This window comes from Aspergillus viridinutans, assembly GCF_018404265.1.
Source record: "Aspergillus viridinutans IFM 47045 DNA, scaffold_1, whole genome shotgun sequence".
Classification (NCBI taxonomy): domain Eukaryota; kingdom Fungi; phylum Ascomycota; class Eurotiomycetes; order Eurotiales; family Aspergillaceae; genus Aspergillus; species Aspergillus viridinutans.
The window spans coordinates 2,805,629-2,828,762 of NW_025091217.1; the positions used below are offsets into that span (position 1 = coordinate 2,805,629).

Genomic DNA, 23,134 nt, shown 5'->3' on the forward strand with positions numbered 1-23,134 from the left:
AGACCCCAGCCTTACGACTGTAGAATTCGGCCTTCGTGTCGAATCACAATGCGAGAAAAAAGGAAATCAACAGCATCGTGGGCTTCGTGGCCCGCCATGAATCCACCATCCCCGTCCATTTTCCCCACGGGGTGGACTATTTCCGAATGAGGAAATTCTGTCGAAGCCGTCGCCGGATTCCGGAAAGCCTCTTACGTGAAAGATGTCGAAACTGGAATGATACTAACACAGATGGTATGTGATGCATTCATTCTTGGAGTCACGTACATATATATGTATAAAGAAGTGAAATCATGCCAAATGCAAAAGATCTTTTTGAGGCCGCTGAACCCAAGACTCCAATCTCCAAAAAACGCCCTGTATCGCCCATAACCGTAACCATAACCATAACCATATACTCATCAATCATCCAGACAAAAACTGAAAATGGAGCAGTATCCAATAAATATCGGCGGACCTTGCAAGCCATACCATGCCCTGATGGTACCTCAATTCAAAATCGAAATATAACACAGAAGAATGAATCGTAGATGACTGGAAGTCTTCTATACTGAGGCGATATGTGAGATTGCAAATCGAAATCGATCAGTTGGCATCCAACTCGCATCGCTGGGTGACAATGTCCGCAGCGAATCTATGGTTGCGCCGTAGCCTCGACTCCACATGTGCGTGTTCGTATACGGAATCGCTCGCGTAACCGTGCCGTCAGTCGATTGCGTCGGCGCTCTGCCTCTTCGTTGCTAGCGTCCCGGCTGGCTTCCTCCCGTACGCTCCGGAGCGCAGCAAGTCTTTCCTCCACGGTGGCATCGCGCATCCGGCGGGCATTCAAGGGGCCATGCAGGTACGAAGATATCCGGCGATGTTGACGACTTGAAGTAGCGTCTGCTGCTGGTGCAGTCGCGTTGTCTTGAGATGCATTGTTGTTGCCTCCCTCACCCTGCTCTTGTTCCTCCTCGGCCTGTGGCGGATTGAGGTCGATCCGGCTAATGATATGTCAGCTTTTATATCTGAGCTGTAACGACATAAAAACATACCATAACGGGCAAGTGCCCGACACGTTGACCAGCCAAGGATCGATACATTCAGGGTGAAATTGATGGTTGCAGGGCAACACGCGGAGGTCCTGACCCTTGATGAAGTCATCCGTGCAAATCGGACAGGAAAAATTTGGATGCTCATTCGGCGATTCCGTATCTGTCGCGGGTGTCGGTGTGCCTCGCCGTTCGGAGTCGGTTTCAGCATTGGCGGTTTCGGTTTCATCATTCCGCTGGCCAACAGTCACAGATGGAGGGGATCCATCGGCAGCGGGTGCCTCTCGACGCTCAATGACCCTCTCCTCTTCGGTCCCGAGGGACATCTCCACATCACCCTTGACGGGGTCTGTCCTGGGGTCAGAACTATCCCCAAATTTGACGATGGGAATCGTATCCAGCATCGCCCTTGCTATCCCTCGCGCTCGACTTTGTCGAGGCCGCCCCGCCGTGTATCGGGGGCCATAGCGTTCCGGATGGCGGTGAGCCCGGATAGCCCCGGTAATAATGATTGCTAAGAAAAGCGCAGTAATAATGCCAGTGATGCTGTACAGGATGATCATGGCTAGATTTCAGTTGGTTAGGAGGACCCTAGCCTTGTCGGGGGAGAGAAACGCACCAGTATTGGGGCTGTCCGTTGACCCGTCCTGGGTCGACGGGGTGACTGTTCCCACGAAGGACATGTTGTAGACAATGCTGAGAGAGCCGTTCCCGTTCTGCTTACTGATTTGAACCCTAAGCGATTCGGCAAAGGCTGGGTTCAAAAGGGTGAAAACGTTGGTATATTGGCCGACAACGTCGTTGTTGGCGGTATAGTTGCAATGGGAAGCAGAAGCGCTGTACAGAAGAACCGCGGATACCTTCTCTTGCGCTGTAAGAAGATTCGATACGGTTGCACTGGCATCCAGATTGCCTGGGTACAGAGACGTGTCGCAGCTAACAAGGGCAATATCACCTGTACTCAAACTGAGCGAGTTGTATGCGCCAACATCCACTGGATTCCCGGTGACATTGAACCCCTATGATATCATTAGTCCTATGTGTGACTTCTATCTCTGAAGATATGAACTCACCTGAAGGTCAGTACCGTTTAGATTGATCAAATCTTGGGTCAGAGGTGCGACAATAGCGTTCGACGGAACGGTGTATTGATTGCTCTGCAGATGGAACCTCTTTTGGTTGGTGAACGACAGATCCGCAGAGCTATTCGACGGCAGGACGGTACAGCCTGCCGAAGACCCTGTCGCTCGAACGGTGGACGATAGAGTAAGGAAGAGAATAAAAAGAAAAAGAGACGAAGAGAAATAAGAATAGGAATAAGGAAACACAGAGGGTATTTGTCTGGGCTCCATTATTGAAAAGGACCAGCCCGGATCGATGGGGGATTTCCCCACGGTGACGAGGCTTACGGAAACAGCGGAGGGTAGCCAACTAGTTATGGGGGTGCACAGAATATCATTAGTCACGGTCCTCACGGATCCTGTACTCCGTGCAGTAATCCACAACGCGAAAAGAACCGGAAAAAAGAAATAAAGGGGAAAAGAGGAAGGTAAAACGACTATCAATAATGGAACAGCCTCTTCCACGGCGGGGTTGATCCCTTACCAACGGCGACTACAAATTCTAATGCAGGCGACCGAAGGGATGGCCGAATTATTTCAAATAATAATGCACGACCATTCAACATAGAAACGGGGGATAATAATGGGGGCGGGAAGGATTGGATTGAATCTGGCAATGGGAAGCCGAGAAAATTCATAAAAGGTAGAAAGGGAAGGGATCAATTGAGAGAAGAAGAGTGGGACGCCGTAGCGACAACGGGGCTGATCTGAGTACGTATCCAACACCTTCCAGTCTTCAGTTTCACTTTCAAGCATCGGTCGGCTTGTCAATGGGGCACAACAGGAGTGGACCCTCACAAGTGATTGACAGCCAGCGGTTGACTAGCGTGAGATGTGAAGGTCAAACACTTAGGTACTTAGTTGATGATTTGTGCCTTGTGCTGGCCAAAAGTGTGACGATGCTGATGGACAGCGACTGGCGATCGGCGAGTATTCCCAGCCCTTTCCGGCACGATCGGAAAAGGAACCCCCTCCAGGATATTAGAGTGTGAGATGAGAGTGGCTATGCATCCATCCTTGGCTCTGTTGTGGATGTTCCCAAAAGTAGGCCAGACCGTAAGATGGTCGCAGCTATGAAATGGATAGATTGAGGATGGCAGTAAGGATTCAGAAGCGTGCTAGTATTATACAGGAGCAGAAGGACGCTAACTATTGTAGGTACAGTATCTTATCCAACCCTCCATAATGATTTTGGAGGCCGGGGTTGGAACTTGGAAGAGTTAGAAGATTTCATTAGGTACCGAATGATATTATTCTGAATTTCTCCCAGTACGTCCAAATCCTGGGGGAGAGTCGGGAAACACAGAAGGACAAGACCGCCCATCGAAGCTAAGATAAGGGATCATCCTCAGTATCGCGTGCGATCTTATCCAGCCGTCTTTCTGGGGGGCTGTGCTCCCAAATAGATTCGATAGATGATACTAAGCGCTTTTTTCTTTTTGTCGTCTCAGCCACTCTTGAGGATAGGATTCTATCTACTACTCAACTGGTACACAGAATACTTGGGCGCTCTCTCGCATCCAAACACTAAAAAGGCAGGTGTCCTACTGTCCTCCGAATCCAATCATTCCGATGATCTCCCTGGTGCGGGGCTTGCTAACGTCGATCCATGGGATGAGGTGACCGCGCTGGCGTTGGGCCGCGGAAAAGATGAATCATTGCAGTTGATTATGATCTTATTAGACTTTTCCCACTCCAGGTTCCAAGGTAAGGATGGATCTATCTAGCATCATCCTTATTGATTTCCCAATAAGGGCGAGAAGATATTCCGATACTCCGCCGAGATGGCAATTGATGCTAATCGTTGTGGAATCAGTCGACTGCTAACTGGCGAGCCAAGTCGGCGGCATATTGTAGATAGTGAGTGGTAGCAGCAGGTTGATGAAAAGCATCTGATCATCAGCAGCCATGCAATCATTGCATCATCGCTGGATATAGCTCGGCTCCGGATTTGCTGGCCGTTGATGAAGAGTAGATCTTAACCATGGAGATTGTTCTCCTTCACATGGGTTTAATTACATTGTCATTAACATTATTGACGTTGATTGAAGCAAACCACATGATGCTTACCTCTCTTTGTTGACCATCAATTGTCCATTCCGATCCCACAATTCCACATTCACACTCCCTTCATTAACCGGCTCCCAAGGCTGCTTTTACTTTTAACTTCATGCAAATCGCATTCGAGAGCCTCTTGCAAAGATATTCAGTCCTGCTGATACCCACATATCGATCGTTACTTCGTTAGGCTTCATCAACCTCACAAATCTCCGGTGATTCTCCGACTATCCATTGACTCCGGAATCGGAGCAAGTATCTTCACCAATCCTTATCATATCATATCGCACTATCTTAGAAGTAGGCTGGCGGCTTCGTAACCGTATTTGGGCGAGAGAAGACCCCTAGGCCGCTTATGTCATAGACTCTCAGCATCACCTGTGCCTCATTGTTATCTGTTGATGTTGCGCTTCGTAGTCTAGACTTGCACCCATCACCGGGATACCGACTCTGTTTGCCCGCCCAGTGATGATTGACCAGCGGGCTCAAGCGCCTTACCCCCGGTAGCGAAGAGACTGAAATGGGTCCGACTCTCGAACAGAGCACATCGTCTTTCGTAGTAATAATGCTATGGACACGCTTAATCCGAAGTGGGCTTATATGAACCTAATGGGGTTACTAGCATTATCAACCATGTCATTGGGTCCATCTTTTGCATATATGATATGCTGCGCTTCTCTCCACAATCAACTCTCCATTCTTACAACGCCAAAAACAATGAGACCGTCAAAATGCAGATCAAGTCCAACTCCATCATTACCTGCCTGAAAATAATGGCAGAAATGACAAATATCCCGCCACCTCAAATGCCATGGGTTACACTGCATCTTAAACGAATTTCCTGGGCCCACTAGGACGTGATGCGACAAGTCCAGACTTCAGACTCCGAGCTCCGCATTCTTCCCTTTGACAAAGTCCCTTAATGTTGTCTTGGCTGCACTAAGGGTGGAATGCTATCTCGTCTTACTGGCTTGGGTCCTCATCTTCTGAACTGTGTATGCAGTGTGGTTGCGATGCATACAGTACGGATCAGAGATACCTACACCTGACGCTAGACGGACTCATAGACAGGCGCCTCAGGATACTTTGAGCTTGGTCGACAGAAAGTGCGAATGCGTACTCGGAGAGCCGAGGGTGATGAACGAAATTGCGGTGTGTTGGTATAGCTTCTTAGAGAAAGGCATTGGTGTCTCAATTTATAGCTCATGCAGACGACAGGACTCCTGAACTGCTTTGACCAATGGAAGGACCTCTAGGATAGCTGCGATCGACGCGCTCGCCTTCATCTTGGCGAGACTAGGCAGATAAATCGATCTTGAAACCAGGTCTCCAAAGCCACCATGCACGTCCATGCATATGGCAAATGAAGCATCTGCATAGAGCTGACATGTCTGGCAGTCGCTATCAGGGGAAGGACGACATTGGATTCATGTATCCAATGCAGAAGGGCCTAGACTAGGTACTACCTAGGCGCTGTCATTGTTGAGTCGGGGTCCTGCGATGAACTAACAATTCATAATGATAACTCTTCAGAAGTCTTGCGCAAACTTCACGTGGACAGTAAGAATCCTATATATTCAGGGATTCCGATCCTATGCCCCAGAATGATACATTTGACCTGCCAACTCCTGGCGGCTCTATCCGATCAAATAGCTAAGAAGCAGATAGCCCTGTGGCTCCACTGTAGTCATTGGTGATTGGCGGAAGGAGATGTGTCGCATCTCTTTGACAGCAACACTTGGTCCGTGTGCTCCAACCCAGAAAAAGAAAAGACTCAAGTACAATGATCTGGATGGCCAGTCGTGTCCTCTGGAATTATGCGTAGCAACAGAAAGCAGACGTATGAAGGGACAAGAGCCTTCGTCTGGTGGGTTTACGAGCATCATCTGTGGGTTCTTGAGCGCCAAGGTCGCTATCAAACTTAAATCCAAGCACAAATACCTTCCTGTCAATTGTGTTGAATGGATCAATGGTTGCGTCGGTCGGTCCACGTAAGGCGTTATTGTACATTCCTGTTGATCCGGGGTGGATTGCGTACAGATTCTGAGAAGCGCAACAGGAATGTGGCAGACGGATGACTACGTTACCTGAGTACCTAGTACCTACAACCCAGATACCGACCGTGGAAAACCGGATGAGATCTGACTCGGATGTCAAAGCGACAATGCACATCGAACAAAGAAGTAACTGTGGCTCACGGGGTTTGATGGTTCAGGCCATCTGACACTGACCCGCAGAGAGACTGTCTTTGACCTACCCTAGGCTTTGTCCGTCTTGATGAGCGATAACCCTAGTTGAATGAGCTATTTCTTGCAGCCCTGATTTGGCTGGTGACAGTGTCAGATGTCAGACAGTAGATAGAGAGACCTTTCAGTGCCAAACTCTAAAGGGAATTCTGGTATGGCAATCATTCCAAGAATGGAGCTAGAAGATAGGGGTAAAGGAGAAGTCAAAACATGTCCGTCTAACTTGACCAAAGAGGAAGTGAGCAGTACATATTTGGATGTTTCTTTGACCTTCTGAAATAACAGAGGGGCATTTTGAGTATTCTTGTCTGCCGAGCTCTCTGTTGAACTCTTCTGTGGACGGAAACAAACCCTGATATATATACATAGTTATAGATGTAGTCCAACAGCGATTGTGGAAACCAATCTCCTCAAGGTTGGTATCCAGAAGGGAAAGTTTAGCAGAATCGATACCAGCGACCAGGATGCTTGTGCCGGAGAAGATGACACCGGATGAGGCAGCACCAGCCATGACCCATCACAACACGCTGAAAGACCAAATTTAGCAGCGGAGCGTCCCATAGGCTAAGGCGGCCTGGATTATCTTATCCGCTGCCCGTCCCCGCTTCTATTCGAGGCCTCGACCATCCATACCTACGCCACATTGCCCGTGTCAGCAGCTCCCTTGATTGGCTGATGATGGTCCAGAGGCCTGAAGGTTCCCTGCTCAGAGCCTGAGGAGGTGGATTTCTCTGTTTGGCCTAGAGTCGAGGCCTTGAATCGACCCAGAGGATGGCTTATCCTCCTTGGGGTTGTAGGTAGGTAGGTTCAGTACCTTAATACTCCAGTGGCATGATTGTTATTGTTGCTTGCATTAAGAGACCTTGAAAGGAAATTTCACTCTAAAGAAAATAGATTAGGCGGGCAAAAAGGAAAAAATAAAAGAAAGGTAAACATAAGAGTAAAAAAAAAGGAACTAAAATTCAAACTTCATGTCTCGTACTTTAGGTACTCTTTTCTTGGTGATGCCGTGTTTTCTCTCCCTTATTATTCCCCTCTTTCTCTCCTCTTTTCCCTTTTCTACCTACTGACTGTACTTACGGAGTACCTATTTACCTATCAGTTCCCCTCCTTGTCCGACCTGTCGACCCCAGCAACTTAGGAAGAGGTCCCATTCATCTGCTTGGCGGGTCATTCCGTTGCAAAAAAAAAAGTGCACAACATGCAATTGCCATAGATAATCAAGAGTCTTACTGGTGATCACCAACCATCATAATCATAGTACCTACCTTAGGCAACCCTGACAAACCTCCATAATATAGCAGAACGTTCCGGAACAAAGAGCTACAAACTCACGACCCCCAGCATTTGATGGCTCGGCGACAGAACGGTTGAGAACCTATTCACTTGATTAATTCTTTGGCTTCTGACATGAGCACTTCGCTCTCCTCGACGAGACCGTCCCCTCGTCTTCCTTTTCGGACATCCAACAGCGCCGAGTCGCCATCTCGACCCGGTGATTCTGCATCAGTATGACATCTCTAGCCGTTTCCTCTGCCTGTGAGGCTTCTCAGTCTCCTCAAAACAATCAAATGGCCATCAGGCTGTGGGAGAAACGATTCGAGAAGAGACATTTTTCTTCGTAAGTTTCCTCACATCCGTCCTTTCACGTGTTTGACACCACGTCGGCTGGACGGTTGTCATCAACATCATATCACCTGGAAACATTCCAGAGCCGAATTTCTAACCCACTGGCCCTCAGGAACCCCGTAATTGCAAAACTCGACGTTGAATGCAATGAATTGGCCCAGACTTGGAAAAAGTTTCAGGAACATCTGCCGCAGCAAGATCAGGTCGGCTTCGACGAACGCCTTCAAGAGTTCCGCGATGTCTCGGCCATGATAGGCAATCTGCAGACCGTCTGGATGTCTAACCCCCGCCAGCGCCTGTTTAGCCGTTCCATGGCACTCTGTGATCAGTTCAACTCTTCTGTCCATCTGCATTTGGTGCTGTTGTCGGCCCTTCCCAGGAACGAAGCTTACATTGCTCTCTTCCACGGTGTCTTGCAGTCAGTGATCAAAGTAAGGTTTTCTCGTACCAAAATTGCTCGTTTTCTCCAGTCAGAGTGACTGATCAACGGGATGCAATAGGCTTCTGCCGATTACCCCAGAGTCATTGAAGGTCTGCTCGCAATCCTGCTTCAAATCAATGATTTTCTTCGTGTTCCAGCGGGAGACCATGATCTTTCATCGAACAATGACCTGGTCCTATCTATTGCAAAATTTTACGCTCTCATCTTCCTCTTGCTGGGGGAGTTTATGGATTGGTATGTCAGAAAGGCCAAGTGTCGGTTGCTGAACAGTCCTAGTCTGGATCCTTCTCTGGATTTCGAACATTTGCTTCGCAGTATTCGAGAGTGTGCCAGAGATGTCAGCCGCCTGCTCACTGACGAGATGGATCTTGATACCGTGGGCTGCGTTGGAGAAAACAGCATATTTCAACACCCCGATCTTTTCTTGTGGGAACAGGCTCTACTGAAGCAGATCGGCTTGCAAAAATTGGATCGTCGGTTCGCCGCACAGAACGCTCTCACTCGTCAGTTGATCTGGGAAATCCAGCATGATGCATCTGCGCGTGCCCGAACGGCTGCCAAAAGAGATGTCCTGCTGTCACAGTTGCTGGACCGTGCCAGTCAAAGTCTCCGCCCGGTCAGCCAAGAAAACAGTGGTATTACATGCTGGACGACGGTTGCGACGCGCGACTTGGGTATGCATCATTGGTGAAAAGATTTTCAGATAAAGCTAATATATTTCTTTCAAAGACGATTCACGATTTAATTGGGTTCGCGGCCCGAAACGCAAGTATACCCGAACCGATCTCCAGTTCTCTTCCCGGCATCTCCAGGACTTCTTCAACGCTGGCGACCAAGTGGCCGACTTCGAATCTGGCGTGGATGTTATCGCTGAAGACAGTGTGCTGCAGTCGTTACAACAGTGGGCGACAAACACTCATTCGCAGATGCTGGCTGTGGGCGGATCTCCACCCACCACCTTTCCCAACACCGTTGCCCTTTTCTCTGCTTGTTTCGCCACTTTTGCTCGACAGGCACGGCTTCCGGTCATTTCCCACTTTTGCTCCCTCCCGACTCAGTCTGCAGATGGTTTGACTTTGTTCCAACAGGGTCTTATTGCCCTCGCTTACAGTTTGATCCGGCAATTAATCGATTACCTCCCGCCGGTTGTGGAGAGCCACGATGCCTGTGATTTGTGCGTGGAGCGTTTTACATCCTTGAATGGCACCCTAAGCTCGTGGAAGACAGTCCTCTCGCTTATCGATGCGCTTTTGCACTATGCACCACCACTGCTGGTCTGCGTGATTGACGGTCTCGATAAGCTCCAAGACGAATCCACCGACGCCTGTATCCGGGATCTGATTCGCACTTTGATGATCCATACCAGGCATCGGGTGGACGATACGGCAGACGGTTCTTGGAACCAAAAGGTGCTCCTTAAGGTCCTCTTCACAGTAGCTGATCGGCCCAGTTCCCTAGTGGAAACCATGTCGGAGAATCAACTCATACTGAGCGAACCGAAGGAAGCAGACGAGCCCATCCCGACAGATACCACTCCAGCCTCGGGCGTCGGAGTGGTCATGATGAATGCATGAACACGACGCATATTGATGAGATGACGTTTAATCTGATGGATAGCATTTTCTTCTTCTGGTTCTCCGTTCAGGTGCAGATTCGGGTCGTCAGCATAGACTTTTGCCCAGGCTGGGTTTGGTTTGGCCATGATATTAGCGACGCACATGCCAGTACGGCAGTTTTCTTTCTCTTGTGTATTGATTCCTAGTGATGTCTTAGTGGCGCTTCTTTTTCCTACTGACTCTCGGAGGGTAATGTCTCAATTTTCAGTTGCTGTCTGGAATCTTGCGGCATTGGCGAGGTCATGCCTTGGAACGGTGGCACCGTCAATGTTGAACACATACCCTTGCTGTGAATTTCGTCTCTCGCTTTGAGCATTTACAAATTCCCTGTACATCTGTAATAATACGTTTCATGAAGAACTAGGAGCTCATGAGGAAGTACGTCCAGTGGTGCATGTCGGAAATCGGTTTCCATGTAGCACCATCCACCGTTCATCGAATTGAGGCTAAACGGGAATATTGACATTTATTTGATGAAGCAAATGACCGAATGGAGCGAACCCTTCTCAGGGAATATATGATCAAAATGCAAGGTAAGTTGCGGAGGTCGAATTCCGCATGAGCCAAATTTACCAGTATGCGCAAGAGTCGCCATCAACTGTGGTCCAGCTCCAGCTGTTCCCCGCAGTTCTTCTGCATCATGATTCGATCCTCGGAATTCAGAACGGAGGCAGAGTTTATTATTTAAACAGTGTTCGACAGCCATGATGCAGTGATGTGCACTCAGACTACCTGTCGGAACATTGCTACGACAATCTTCAGGATGAACGGAAATCATTCAGTCACCAGTCGACTGTTCGAGGCGACTCCCCGAATCGAAGACTTCAAAGCGATATGCAGCCAGACCACCAACAAAGCCTCTTACCCTTTATCCTCATCCATTGAGAAGAACATCCCCATCTACGATGTAACAACCTTTGATCTCCTCAATTCGGAGCTCACCACCCAGCTCCAAAATGAATGGCACCACGCCCTCAGCACCGGCCCCGGAATCGTCGTGCTGAAAGGCATGTACCACCCAAGCCGCCACGGCCCAACCCTGACAGCCACCACCGAGGCCTTCACCCGCATCATCGCCCAAGAGCGCCTCACCGCAACGAAAAAAGGCGACCACTTCGCCGCCAGCGGCAAAAACGACCGCATCTGGAACTCCTTCAGCAAGCACGCCCTCCTCGACCCCCGCTCTTTTATAGACTACTACTCCAACCCCTGGCTGCGCCTCATCGCCGAGTCCTGGCTCGGCCCAGCCTACCGCGTCACAGCCCAAGTCAACATCGTCAAGCCCGGCGGCGCCGCCCAGGAATCCCACCGCGACTACCACCTGGGCTTCCAGGACGGCGCGGCCACCGCCCGCTTCCCACGCACCCTGCAGCTCGCCTCGCAGTATCTCACGCTGCAGGGGGCCGTCGCGCACAGCGACATGCCCGCGCGCAGTGGGCCCACGCGCTTCCTCCCCTTCAGCCAGTGCTTTGAGCCGGGGTACCTCGCGTGGCGGGAGGAGGACTTCCGGGCGTATTTCCGGGAGCACTACGTCGCGCTGCCGCTGGAGCTGGGGGACGGGGTGTTTTTCAACCCGGCGGTGTTTCATGCTGCGGGGGCGAATGAGATGGCTCCTGAGGAGTCTGGGCCTGATGGGGGTTTCCAGCGCAAGGCAAACCTGTTGCAGATTAGTTGTGCGTTTGGGAAGACGATGGAGACTATTGATACGGTGCCGATTGTGGAGAAGTGTTGGGGGGATATTGTGCGGCGGTGGGAGGAGGCGGGGAGACAGCTGGATGCAGAGCTTGAGGCGCTGGTGATGGCTGTTGCGGATGGGTATCCGTTTCCGACGAATCTGGATAGGAGGCCGCCGGCTCCCAGTGGGATGGCGCCGGAGAGTGAGCAGGAGATTGTGCTGAGGGGGTTGAAGGAGGGATGGGGGGTGGACAGGGTGGTAGAGGAGTTGAAGCAGATGAAGAGGGATTCCAGTGCTTGATCACGCTCGCTGGATAGATTGCCTTTAAGTACAAGTTGGCGGACAGTCTCACGAGCATGGAACCACTTGGAAGGATCTTGGGGCCCGAGAGGAGATTCCCAATATGCTATTACATGTATCAAACGTATCTGGTAGTAGCATGATCATAAGCCCGTGGTATTCTTCTTCTATTCCATACGTTATGAGTGACATTGATGATCTTGAATTCAGAAAAGACACAAAGACGTCAGAGTAGATTTGCTGTTCCTAATGACGAAAGAAGCCAGCGGTAAATACATTCCCAACTTGAAGCTGATTGATCGACCAATGCCCAAAGCGACACCTTCGTCCATCATCAGGTCATCCAACGGGTTGTATGCACCTCGACCAGAGCACAAACATCGTATCATCAGGCGGTTCTGAATACGACCAAACGAAGAACAACTCTTTGGCATTGAATTGTCAGCTGAATGATATCCCAATGACCATGTGCATAGCTCACCTCCGTGGAACATGCGTTTGAACTTCTCACACCTCATCAAGACCAGCAGGATGCTCAAAAACCACGCGAGGCCGACGACCGGTGTCTCCATCAAAGAGCTTTCTGCCTCTCACCCCTTCGAGCAAGGTCCTGTCATCTGGGTTCCGCAGCACCTTGTCTGGATCGCCGACGAAGCGCAAGGTACTGAGATTTCCAAGAGCCAACAGGTGATGGAATCCCCAAAGTACATCGAAAATGAGCTCATTCGGAAGAACAGGACGAGCAATGCTGATGAACTGTTCCCCAAACTCCAGTCTCTCCTCGCTAACGAACAGGATGATCTCCAGAATATCGACGTGCTTCATGAACAACAGAAAAAGCGCCACCCATTTCAGAGTAGGTCTGTCCTCGATTGTGCAAGGGTAGTTGAGTGGTAGGAGCTCGAAGGACAGCCGACGGACGTACTGCTCTCGACGCGGGCCAATATTGCACAAAAAGCTGGTGGGCAAGCCCAGCCGTCCGTTCTTCGGGAAGCAGAAGAATGTCTCCGAGTAGAAGAGGGGCATCGCTTCTTTGTACACTGCTTTGCTGACGCTGAGAATGGCCAGGAATTCTTGGGGTGTGTAGCGGTACTCGTGGAGACGGTCCTGGTCTTCTTGGGAGCGGTATTCGTTCGGGGCTGCTCTGTAGACGGAGGCGTGGGCTTTGGTGGGATGGATGTACACCTCAAAGCCTTTGCGAGGAGGAATTTCCTTGTGTTCACTGAACTTGAATTCACTGACTCTGGTTCTCGCGTGGGGATAGATGAAGAAGACGCGCCGGTAGATCTCAAGGCGCAGTTCACAAGGGAGCTGGAAGAGGATAGAAGAAGTTGAGTCTGTCATCTTGATAACTTCCACAACCTGATATGTCTCATCGATGTAGTCTCAGTCAAAGGAGAAAGTATTTAGAGGAGTCATGGGAAGTGTGGGAAGTTATGTATCTAAAGATATAATATATGATGTTGATTCACTCGCGAGTATTTATCGCTGTTTTCCGCTAAACATAAGTGCATTCACCTTGCTCTCATTACGCGAGAAACAGGAACAAGGAAAAGAGAGAAGAAATCTGTCTTCTCCTAGTTTTATTCACAATTCTTCTTGAACCTGCCTCACCTTCTCTGTTGTTTCCACTTTTGAGGCATGACATGGCAATGTACACCTATCTACTGCTTTAAGTTGATACTCTTGAGCCCATTGGCAAGGCACTTACAGACTCGTCTTTGGTCATTTCCATCCTTTGTTCTTCGAGCTGGGTCTCGTTCAGTTTCGAGCCAGCCACACATAGACTCAGTGTGCTCGGCCTCATACCGTGGTTTTGTAAGTCCTCTAGTTGTGTCTGGAAGTCTTCAAGCGAAGTTGAGCTAACTGTTGATGATATATTAGCCTTGAACATCGAACCGAGTGATGACCAGTTCTTGCTCAGGAAACAGGAGTCATGGGATTGATAAATCCATCATTACTGCCAGGTGTATGACTACCAGGGTCTACATCGAGCGGTCCATCCCAGCACCACATTGGACGTGCTCCCGCGCGCCTGGAATACCACAAAACCATGACTCTTCAGCTTGGCAATAAACCTACTCATGCATGTTCACAACTTGGACGAACTGGGGTTGTGATATACAGAGTATCCTAGGTCTAGACCAGAACGGAAATATGCTTAATTAAACAGGGCCTATACCCAATCGGTTTCGTGAATGTTGAAGTTAAGCGCTGTCAACCTGTCAAGGCAGACTCCAGGCAGGGTCTATTGTACTAATGGAGTATTTTTGGATTCTCTACCGCACAAGGGCATGTTCAACAAGTATAAGGTACGAGACCAATCGGCTCAATTACATTCTGAGCTTAAGCGCTGCCATCCCGGCGTAAAGCAGGGTCAGGCTCGCTATACGTACTATGAACCTGGATGGCTAATTGACGTATAGTATGCACTTTGAAAGCATAAATAGTCCGTACATAGCCCCGAATTCATGTTATCATGATCAGACCTCCAAGTCGTCAACATGCAAATCCCCAGTCTCGTCTCTCTTACCCTCCTATCGACGCTTGCTTCCGGCGCGGTCATTCAGTCCGATTTCGCGAAGCGCCAGTCTGTTGACTGCCAGAAGATCCAGGTTGCTCTCAGCGAGGCCAATGCATACTATCGAGGTAGACTGAGCGGGTACTATGGGCAAGCATATGTATGTCCACCGGGAACGTCTGGAGAAAGCAGGTACTAACTGAATTCGAAGATCACCTTTGCCAATAACCTCCATGCTTTTGAGAATCTAGGCAGTCGGACAATACATCAATGCTATGATATGACATCTCTCTAGGTCATCGACGTTTCTAACACGAGTGTGTTTGTTATATATATATTTCTCCTTTCTATTTGTCCATATACACTGCGTGTACATAATAAATAGCTGCTATTTGTTCGATACCGGGGCTGTTAGGATTCAGTCAGACTGTCAATTGATCCTGCGGTCTATCAACGTTTCCGAAACTACTCCTATCCTACTCAGCTTGTCCCGCAATCGTTCATACCCCCTATCTACATGCTCCAATCCTTGTATGATTGTGACACCCTCTGCAGATATCGCAGCAATCACTAGAGATGCTCCTGCCCGGAGATCTGTCGCTGCCACGGTACTTGCAGCGAGTCTTTCAACGCCATGAATTACGGCATTCTGTCCTACAAGGTGTATCTTCGCACCCATGGCCAGTAGACCCGCTACATGGTTGAATCGTCGCTCAAAGACCGTTTCGTGTATTCGGCTGACGCCCTGTGAGATGGACAGTAGTGTCATGAGCTGTGGTTGAAGATCGGTAGAAAGGGCCGGGTACGGTCCCGTTGTGATATCTATGGCCTTGGGCCTGCTGGCTTTGATTATCATGATGACGGCTGGTGTCTCGATGGTGATATGAGCCCCAACTGTACGGAGTGTCTCAATCAGTACGGTCTGGTGCTCTTCGCGGCACCCGTGGATCCGAAGTGGGTTGCCAGCCATGGCTCCTAGAACGAGAAATGTACCGCCTTCGATACGGTCATCCATGACTTGGTAGTTGTACGGATGAAGTGGGGTATCCTTTCCATAAATCTCTAGATGCTCTGTCCCCACGCCCTGGATGACCATCCCCATGCTGATGAGACAGTGGCACAGATCCACGACCTCGGGTTCTCGCGCGGCGTTGCGGATGTGGGTGACGCCTCTGGCTCGACATGCTGCCAGTATCAGGTTCATGGTCCCTGTGACGGTGGGTGTACGTAGCTGAAGAACTGCGCTCTGCAGCCCGGTACGAGGAACTCGAGCCTCAATCGCTCTCCGCGTGAGTGTGATGCATGCTCCGAGTTTTTCAAGGCCCCTAATATGTTCGTCGATTGGACGTCTGCCGATCGTGCAACCGCCTGGGAGTGAGATCTTTGCATGCCCGAAACGGGCCAAAAGGGGCCCCAGAGCGAGGATTGACGCCCGCGGTGTCCGTGTCAGACTGGCGGGTAACTCCCGGCTTTCCATATGAGTCGTATCGATCCGCAGGGAGTTTGACCTCCAGATGACTGTACCGCCGAGATACCGGAGGATGCTAGCAAAATTCTCGATGTCCGTCAGGACGGGGGCTCTTTCCAGCGTGCTTTCCCCCAAGGCGAGGATTGACGCTGCCATGATTGGCAGTCCTGCGTTCTTGGAACCAGAGATGTATACATCGCCCACAACGTCACGACCGCCTTCAATGCTGATGAGATTGTGCGCCATTCCTGAAATCTTGCAGAGTATATTTTCGTGTCGCTGAATCCGCCTTCTAAATCCAACCAGGCGGTGAGGTCATGCATATTGCAGTGCAGGGCCCTCGCATGCTGGTCCAATAGCAATGGGATACTGCCATCAATTTTTGAGATGAAGGTGGTTCACGCCATTTGAGGATCAACGTCGACTCTTCCCTTTTTATGACCAATTATTTTGCCATGCTCTTGCCTACCGGAACATCCCAGAGGCCAGCTCTGCACAGTGGTACACATGGAGGAATATGTTGACCTGCTCCCCTACAACACATTTCACATTTCATCGACAACTCGATACTTTGTCCGTGTGCGGTGTCCGGATCAGCTAGAGGCATTGGTGCACTCGCCCATATTTCAGACTCGACCCCATCTCGTCCTTGGTGGTGGTAGTAATATTCTATTCGCCAATGATACATACGAGGGCATCGTACTGAAAAACGAAATCAGCGGGATAGAAATCGTCTCTCAGGACGAGAAGCACACAGCACTTCGTGTTGGTAGCGGGGTCGCTTGGACAGCACTGGTCTCATACTGCCTCGACCATGGCCTCGGGGGACTTGAAAATCTGGCCCTCATCCCAGGTACCGTGGGCGCAGCACCAATACAGAATATCGGTGCGTACGGTGTGGAATTCAGCAATGTGCTGGAAAGTCTATGCGCGATCGATTTGACTACTGGAGCCAGACGACAAATGTCCAATGCCGAGTGTCAGTTCAGCTATAGGGACAGTGTGTTTAAACGTACTTTACAAGACGTCTTCATTGCCAGTGTTACCGTCAGGCTCAGCAATCCTAGCAACCATCGATTGAATACGACATATGGCTCAATTCGACGCATTCTGGAAGATCGGGGAGTGCAAGTCCTCACGATCCAGTCAGTCGCAGAAGCTGTGTGTCTGCTACGCAGGAGCAAGTTGCCTGATCCAGATTTGCTCGGAAATGCGGGCAGTTTCTTCAAGAACGCAGTCATCGACCAGCTTGCGTACAACGCTCTGCAGGCTGTTCACCCAGCGATCTCTGTGTTTTCGAGGGCAGACGGCTCGAAAGTCATCCCAGCAGCTTGGCTGATTGAGAGATGCGGCTGGAAGGGCAGGAGGATCGGCCCCGTGGGAGTGTATGACCAGCATGCTCTCGTTGTAGCAAACTACAGCAGCGTGAATGGCTTTGATGTCCTGCAGTTTGCCAGTCGAATTCGGGAGGATGTTATGGACCGATTTGGCATATGGCTTGAGTTCGAAGTAAGGATCGTCACGTAAGTCCTCAGTGACCCATCGAGTGAATGATCCGTGGTTGCGGCGAAAACATGACGAAATCCAGATGATCTCGACAGATTACTTGGAATTGTGCAGAGAATATGTGCCCACAGCAGGACAGTGGGATATGTGGAGGATAATGATGGAATCTGTAATTGATGCGATTGATCTATATACATGCATCAGGATATATGCGATCTCTCCATACGTACAGACTATAGCAGCGAGAAGGCTTTGTACCAGGCTTGCCCGAATACACTGACAGTTAGACTAGAGTCTACCAGAGTCACGAATCCTCCATAGTCTAGACTGAGTAGACTTTGACCAGAATCAGCTAAGACGAGGATGAAACGGTGGCTTGTCGGTCTTGTCCGTTTGAGACTATTACGATACCTACGAGGAACCCCTCAATAAAAGTCGACATTGTGGATGGCACTAAGATTCTAGAGACCAATAGCCACAAGTCTGATTGATTGATTAAGGTACTTCTGCTGATGGTTTATTCTATTTGACCGGTAGACAGGCTGCAACCTGGGATCTTTTTCTATCCTACGCGTAGGTCTAGCTTCTACTTAAGTATGTACCTCTGGCATATCTTCTGTATTAGCACGTTCCTAGTCATTGCTGAGAAACCACATTCATGGTGGTGGGAATGTGACAACGCGCAAGAATGCTGGTCTCCTAGAAACGCATGGACAAGCTGGCCGTCAAATCAGCTGGTGGCGTTCTGTTCCTGGAATGGTGAAACATCGCCCCAATAGAATTTTATTAGTGAAATATTTTATTATTAGACTCATCCATTTCTATGGTTATTGCCTCAGGCCCCGTTTTACTTCTTCCTCCTCATTCCTTTTCTCCATCGAATCTCTCTCTCCTCTCGCTCAGCTCAGTCTGTTTCGTTTCTTTTTCTTCGATCTGACCTCCATCGCATTAGATCATACTGACCTCTCGTTCTCCATCTGGCCACTAACTCCAGTCTGTCTTTCCAATCGCTCAATCGCTCACTCTCTTCTTCCTCTCGTCTTTCTTGCTTCGCTTGGTTCGGCCCACAACTCCACTGTCCCCGCACACAGCACAGTCTGCCTCTGGTTCTTTTGCTTGTGGACGAGTCTACGTATTTGGTCAATCCTTGGAGGCGCAGATTCAAACGGGCTCGCGCCAAATCAGATCGCTTTTCTCTGGATCGACCAGTCGATCTCGGGTGTTAGTAGCTCACTTGGCCTGTCGCAAAACCCAGACACTGGCCCTCGCCCCACTCAATTTCCCTTGTCAGGGCTGCTGGTCAGCTTCTAGGCCGTTACTCGCTTTTCCCTCGGGTTAGTGTCAAACAGTCGAAAGTATAAAGTCAAGAGGAATCGTGGTCATTGGACCCCGTTTTTCTCTCCTTCTCGTTCATTTCGATGTCCGGTCGACCTGGACTCACGGAGAAGCGTTTGTCGGCCCATCGCTTTCAACCGCTCCCAGATTACTCAAATGATACCATAATGGCCAATCCACACGATGTTACGATTGATATTCCCCTGACCAATGTTCGCAGTCGCTCTCCGACGGGGGCACGGAGGGGGAGTGCGCACACGGCCACTTCTCCGGCGGCCTATCACCCTCCCATTGAGGGTGTTCACACCAACACCAGCGAGAAGGCCGGGCTGGTCGCTGGCACTGGTCCTGGTCCTGGCCGTCGGAAGAAAACCGTTGACGACTCGACGGGCCGTTCGCTCGAGGAACCTGAGGATGGCACCCTCACGCGGATGGGGAGGATTTACCAGGCCATCCTCAACTTCTCTATCGTTACCAGGTACATCATCTATGTCACGCCGATCGCGCTCTTGATCGCTATTCCAATCATTGTGGGAGCCACGGCCGCGCAGGATGCGAGAATTGGCGGCGTGACGCTGCCTTGGTTCTTTGCCTGGATCGAGGTTGTCTGGTTGAGTTTGTGGATTTGCAAAATTATCGCTCATTTTCTCCCATACCTGTTTCAGTTCCTCTGTGGAATTGTCAGCCCGGGAACTCGCAAGTATGCTCTCATCCTGCGCGCACTAGAACTGCCCATCGCGACGGTCTTCTGGACCATCGTCACGTTGGTGACTTTCCTTCCGGTCATGACATATAACCCCGAGAAGAAGCGGACGGGCGATACTTCCGCCAAGTCCTGGGAGAAATCCGTCAAGAATATCCTGTTCGCTTTGTTTGTGTGTAGCTTGATTCTGCTGGCGGAGAAATTCCTGGTCCAGCTCATCTCCATCAGCTACCACCGAAAGCAATTCGACTTGAAGATCAAGGAGTCGAAGCGGAACATCGAGCTTATCGGTCAACTGTACGACGCCTCCCGCAACATGTTCCCCATGTACTGCAAGGAGTTTCGTGAGGAGGACATGATCATTTCCGATTCGCTCTTGGGTGCAGCCGCCGCGAAGGGCCCCGTCCACTCGCGCTCCAGCTCCTCGATCCCCCTCAAGCTGATTCGCAATGTTGGTCATAACGTTGGCCGATTTGGTGACCGAGTTACCGCTGCGTTTGGTGGTGTCGCCCACGAAATCACCGGCAAGGAAGTGTTCAACCCCACTTCGGTGCGCGGTATTGTAACACAGGCCCTGGAGCGCCGGAAGGCCGCCGAAGCTTTGGCACGCCGAATCTGGATGTCCTTTGTCATTGAGGGCAGGGATGCCCTATACCCCGACGACGTCGCCGAGGTCTTGGGAGTCGGCAAAGAGATGATTGCCGAGGAATGTTTCCATATGCTCGATCGAGACGGCAACGGTGATATCAGCTTGGACGAGATGGTTCTGGTTGTTGGGGAAATCGGACGTAACCGAAAGGCCCTCAATAACAGCATGTACGACGTCGACCAGGCCATTCATGTCTTGGACAACTTGCTGCTGACTGTCGCCGGTATCATCTCGGTGCTGGTCTTCATTTCGTTTGTGACAAGCGGTTTCGGCACCGTCATCGCGGCCGGTGCCACATCCCTCCTGTCTCTCAGTTTCGTTTTCGCGACCACCGCCCAGGAGGTACTGGGCTCGTGCATCTTCCTGTTCGTCAAGCATCCCTTTGACATTGGTGACCGGGTCGAGCTCAGCGAAAAGGACTACGTAGTCGAGCGCATTTCGCTGCTGTATACCGTCTTCAAATCGGTGACGGATCAGCGCGTGACTCAGGTCCCCAACGTTGTCCTCAACACTCTCTGGGTTGACAACTTTACGCGTTCCAATGCCATGCACGAAACACTCAAGATTCCCGTCAGCTTCGACACAACATTCGGCGACATCCAACTCCTCCGCGATGAGATGGAGAGATTTGTCCGTGACAAGGAGAACTACCGTGATTTCCAGCCGGATGTCGACGTTGACGTTGTTGGTGTCGGCGACATGGACAAGCTTGAGCTGAGCGTCAGCATCCGCCACAAATCCAACTGGGCTAACGAGTCGATCCGTGCCATGCGTCGCTCCAAATTCATGTGTGCGTTGGTTACCGCTGTGCGCAAGATTCCCATCCGCGCCCCTGGTGCTGCCGCGGAGGACGCTGCAGGCGACAGCGAGAACAAGGACGACAAGCCCGACGCCGACAACGCCGACCAGAACAATGTCACGCGGACCGCATCCGGCCAGCGACGCGCAGCAGCGGCCGGGATGACCTTGGATGCCACCGCCCAGGAACAGGCTCGATCAACCGGCTTCAGCGCTAGTCAGTCATCCGGCACGCTACAACGCCGCGGCGGCTCGTCGTCCACCGACTCGGGCTACCCGGAGCGCGCCAACAGTCGCACCCCGAACGAAGTGGACAACTACCAGACCCCCGCCGCCTCGCCCAACCAGAACCGCCAACTCAGCGTCAACTACGGCAATCTCGGCCGTGAACCGTCCACCGGCTGCCGCAAGGCAGGCACCAGCACCACCGACCAGCCCGCCCAGCCTTCCCCCACAGCAGGCGGAGTTCCCATCATCGCGGAGCCCGTGCCCCCTCTTCCTCGCCAGCAGCCGCCGGCGGGCTCTACATCCCAGGGGATCTCTTCTGAGTATCCCTCGTACCCCAGCATGTCAAACTACGGAGGTAGTTTCTACGGATCTCACAGCCAGGAGACGGCGTACGATCCGGAGCAGCCTCTCGAGCTCCCGTCGGCGATAGAGCACTCCGACTCGGACTCGTTCCGCAGGTTCCCGGGTTCGCCGGGGGTGCAACAGCGCTACCCTGACGACCATTCCAGGAACTGGAATCAGTCTCGTCCGCCGAACGGAGGACAATAGTTAGGTTACTGAAAACAAAACGGCTGGCGTTGGTGGTATTTTGATTCATTTTTGTATTGGTATGGAATATGGGTGATGATCTGATGCATATATTGGGCTGTGAGATCTATGTCCAACTAGGAAATCAAAATCAACCAGTAATTCGAAATGTAAACGAGAATTCTATTCGGCATGCTTAATATACATATGACGGTATCAGACACCGTCACAGACCTCAGAACGGTCTGTCCTGACTACTTAGTCCCGGTCTCCTTCCACGGATACGACACCTGGTCATCCTTGCGCACCCAGATCTTCGTCCGCTTCTTGTTGACCACATGCTCCACAAACGCCTCCCGCGTATACTGCGCCTTGAACTTGCGAATCCACCGCGGATCCCACAGCTCGCTCGCAATCCCCAGATCCTTGCAGCAGCGCACCAGCGCATTAGACCGACACCCCTCCGTCGCCGTCGGGATCCCATCAGGCGTGAAGTAATCCTGCTCGCCCCGCGCGACAGACACTAACCTGTAGCACCATCAGCCTCCTTATTCACACCTCTCAAACACAAAGAGAAACAAAGGAAAGAAACGGGATACATACCGCCCATTACAAACCAACGCATACTCCCTCGTCACGGTCCGCGGCGTAACAATACTCTCACTCCGAGGCACAAGCCCCCAGCCACCTGGCCCAAACGCCCGGTTCAGAATCCGTCGGTACTTGATCTCAGGGAGGTACAGGATGCCATCGGGCTTGATCTCGACTTCCTCCGGGTCGACCTCCGCGAGCAGGATATCTGCTACCTCCTTGGGGAACGGCGCGGCGGAGAGCCCGTGGAAGGAGCGCGTCCAGTCAATTTTTTCTTCGGAGGGCGAGTCCGGGGAGAGCGGGGCGTCTGCGAGGCCGGTTTTGGAGATGTTGGTGGTGGTTTGGTGGGTGGGTGTTGGGGCGAGGATGCGGGCGGTGCGGTCGTCCGTTGCGGGTGCGGTTGATGAGAGGGTGGATGGCTTTGCTGGTAGGGTTGGTGTAGATGGGATGGGGGGTTTGGGGGCTGTCCGGGTTGCTTGGTTGTTGTTGGTGGTGATGGATTTGTGAGAAGGGGTGGTTGTGATTGATCTGGTAAGGGCGAGGATGTGCTGCGTGGTGGACCGGGAGGTCAATCTAGATGTAGCTTTTGCGAAGCTTGTAGAATCTACTAGCCGCAGAGAGCGGCGGATATGCGACGAAGCCATGGTGATGGTGTGGTTGAGGATGGTTCGTTGTTAGTGCTTCTCATG

General features: G+C 51.1%; 9 protein-coding genes across 9 annotated transcripts; 5 read left to right on the forward strand and 4 right to left on the reverse strand.

The window, feature by feature from the left end:
* Positions 1–634: 634 nt before the first annotated feature.
* On the reverse strand, positions 635–2,383 carry Aspvir_000862 (RING-H2 finger protein; the record flags this gene model as incomplete). The annotated part of the gene is made up of 4 exons (XM_043265994.1): positions 635–983; positions 1,035–1,596; positions 1,651–2,050; positions 2,105–2,383. The coding sequence occupies 4 exons, from the start codon at positions 2,381–2,383 to the stop codon at positions 635–637; spliced, it is 1,590 nt and encodes a 529-aa protein (XP_043121929.1).
* Positions 2,384–8,027: 5,644 nt separating this feature from the next.
* Positions 8,028–10,101, forward strand: Aspvir_000863 (uncharacterized protein; the record flags this gene model as incomplete). Its single annotated transcript, XM_043265995.1, has 4 exons — positions 8,028–8,077; positions 8,198–8,516; positions 8,586–9,201; positions 9,257–10,101. 4 exons carry the CDS (start codon positions 8,028–8,030, stop codon positions 10,099–10,101), a joined length of 1,830 nt encoding a protein of 609 aa, XP_043121930.1.
* Positions 10,102–10,906: 805 nt separating this feature from the next.
* Positions 10,907–12,118, forward strand: Aspvir_000864 (phytanoyl-CoA dioxygenase family protein; the record flags this gene model as incomplete). Its single annotated transcript, XM_043265996.1, has 1 exon — positions 10,907–12,118. The coding sequence occupies one exon, from the start codon at positions 10,907–10,909 to the stop codon at positions 12,116–12,118; it is 1,212 nt and encodes a 403-aa protein (XP_043121931.1).
* Positions 12,119–12,625: 507 nt separating this feature from the next.
* On the reverse strand, positions 12,626–13,462 carry Aspvir_000865 (uncharacterized protein; the record flags this gene model as incomplete). Its single annotated transcript, XM_043265997.1, has 1 exon — positions 12,626–13,462. The coding sequence occupies one exon, from the start codon at positions 13,460–13,462 to the stop codon at positions 12,626–12,628; it is 837 nt and encodes a 278-aa protein (XP_043121932.1).
* Positions 13,463–14,622: 1,160 nt separating this feature from the next.
* On the forward strand, positions 14,623–14,934 carry Aspvir_000866 (uncharacterized protein; the record flags this gene model as incomplete). The annotated part of the gene is made up of 2 exons (XM_043265998.1): positions 14,623–14,799; positions 14,851–14,934. 2 exons carry the CDS (start codon positions 14,623–14,625, stop codon positions 14,932–14,934), a joined length of 261 nt encoding a protein of 86 aa, XP_043121933.1.
* A 135-nt stretch (positions 14,935–15,069) lies between these two features.
* udpA (UDP-N-acetylglucosamine 1-carboxyvinyltransferase family protein) lies at positions 15,070–16,353 on the reverse strand (the record flags this gene model as incomplete). Its single annotated transcript, XM_043265999.1, has 1 exon — positions 15,070–16,353. The coding sequence occupies one exon, from the start codon at positions 16,351–16,353 to the stop codon at positions 15,070–15,072; it is 1,284 nt and encodes a 427-aa protein (XP_043121934.1).
* A 261-nt stretch (positions 16,354–16,614) lies between these two features.
* Positions 16,615–17,634, forward strand: Aspvir_000868 (putative UDP-N-acetylmuramate dehydrogenase; the record flags this gene model as incomplete). Its single annotated transcript, XM_043266000.1, has 1 exon — positions 16,615–17,634. One exon carries the CDS (start codon positions 16,615–16,617, stop codon positions 17,632–17,634), a length of 1,020 nt encoding a protein of 339 aa, XP_043121935.1.
* A 1,481-nt stretch (positions 17,635–19,115) lies between these two features.
* Aspvir_000869 (serine/threonine protein kinase) lies at positions 19,116–21,875 on the forward strand (the record flags this gene model as incomplete). Its single annotated transcript, XM_043266001.1, has 1 exon — positions 19,116–21,875. The coding sequence occupies one exon, from the start codon at positions 19,116–19,118 to the stop codon at positions 21,873–21,875; it is 2,760 nt and encodes a 919-aa protein (XP_043121936.1).
* Positions 21,876–22,108: 233 nt separating this feature from the next.
* Aspvir_000870 (putative mitochondrial genome maintenance protein Mgm101) lies at positions 22,109–23,089 on the reverse strand (the record flags this gene model as incomplete). Its single annotated transcript, XM_043266002.1, has 2 exons — positions 22,109–22,382; positions 22,458–23,089. The coding sequence occupies 2 exons, from the start codon at positions 23,087–23,089 to the stop codon at positions 22,109–22,111; spliced, it is 906 nt and encodes a 301-aa protein (XP_043121937.1).
* Between the last annotated feature and the right edge of the window lie 45 nt (positions 23,090–23,134).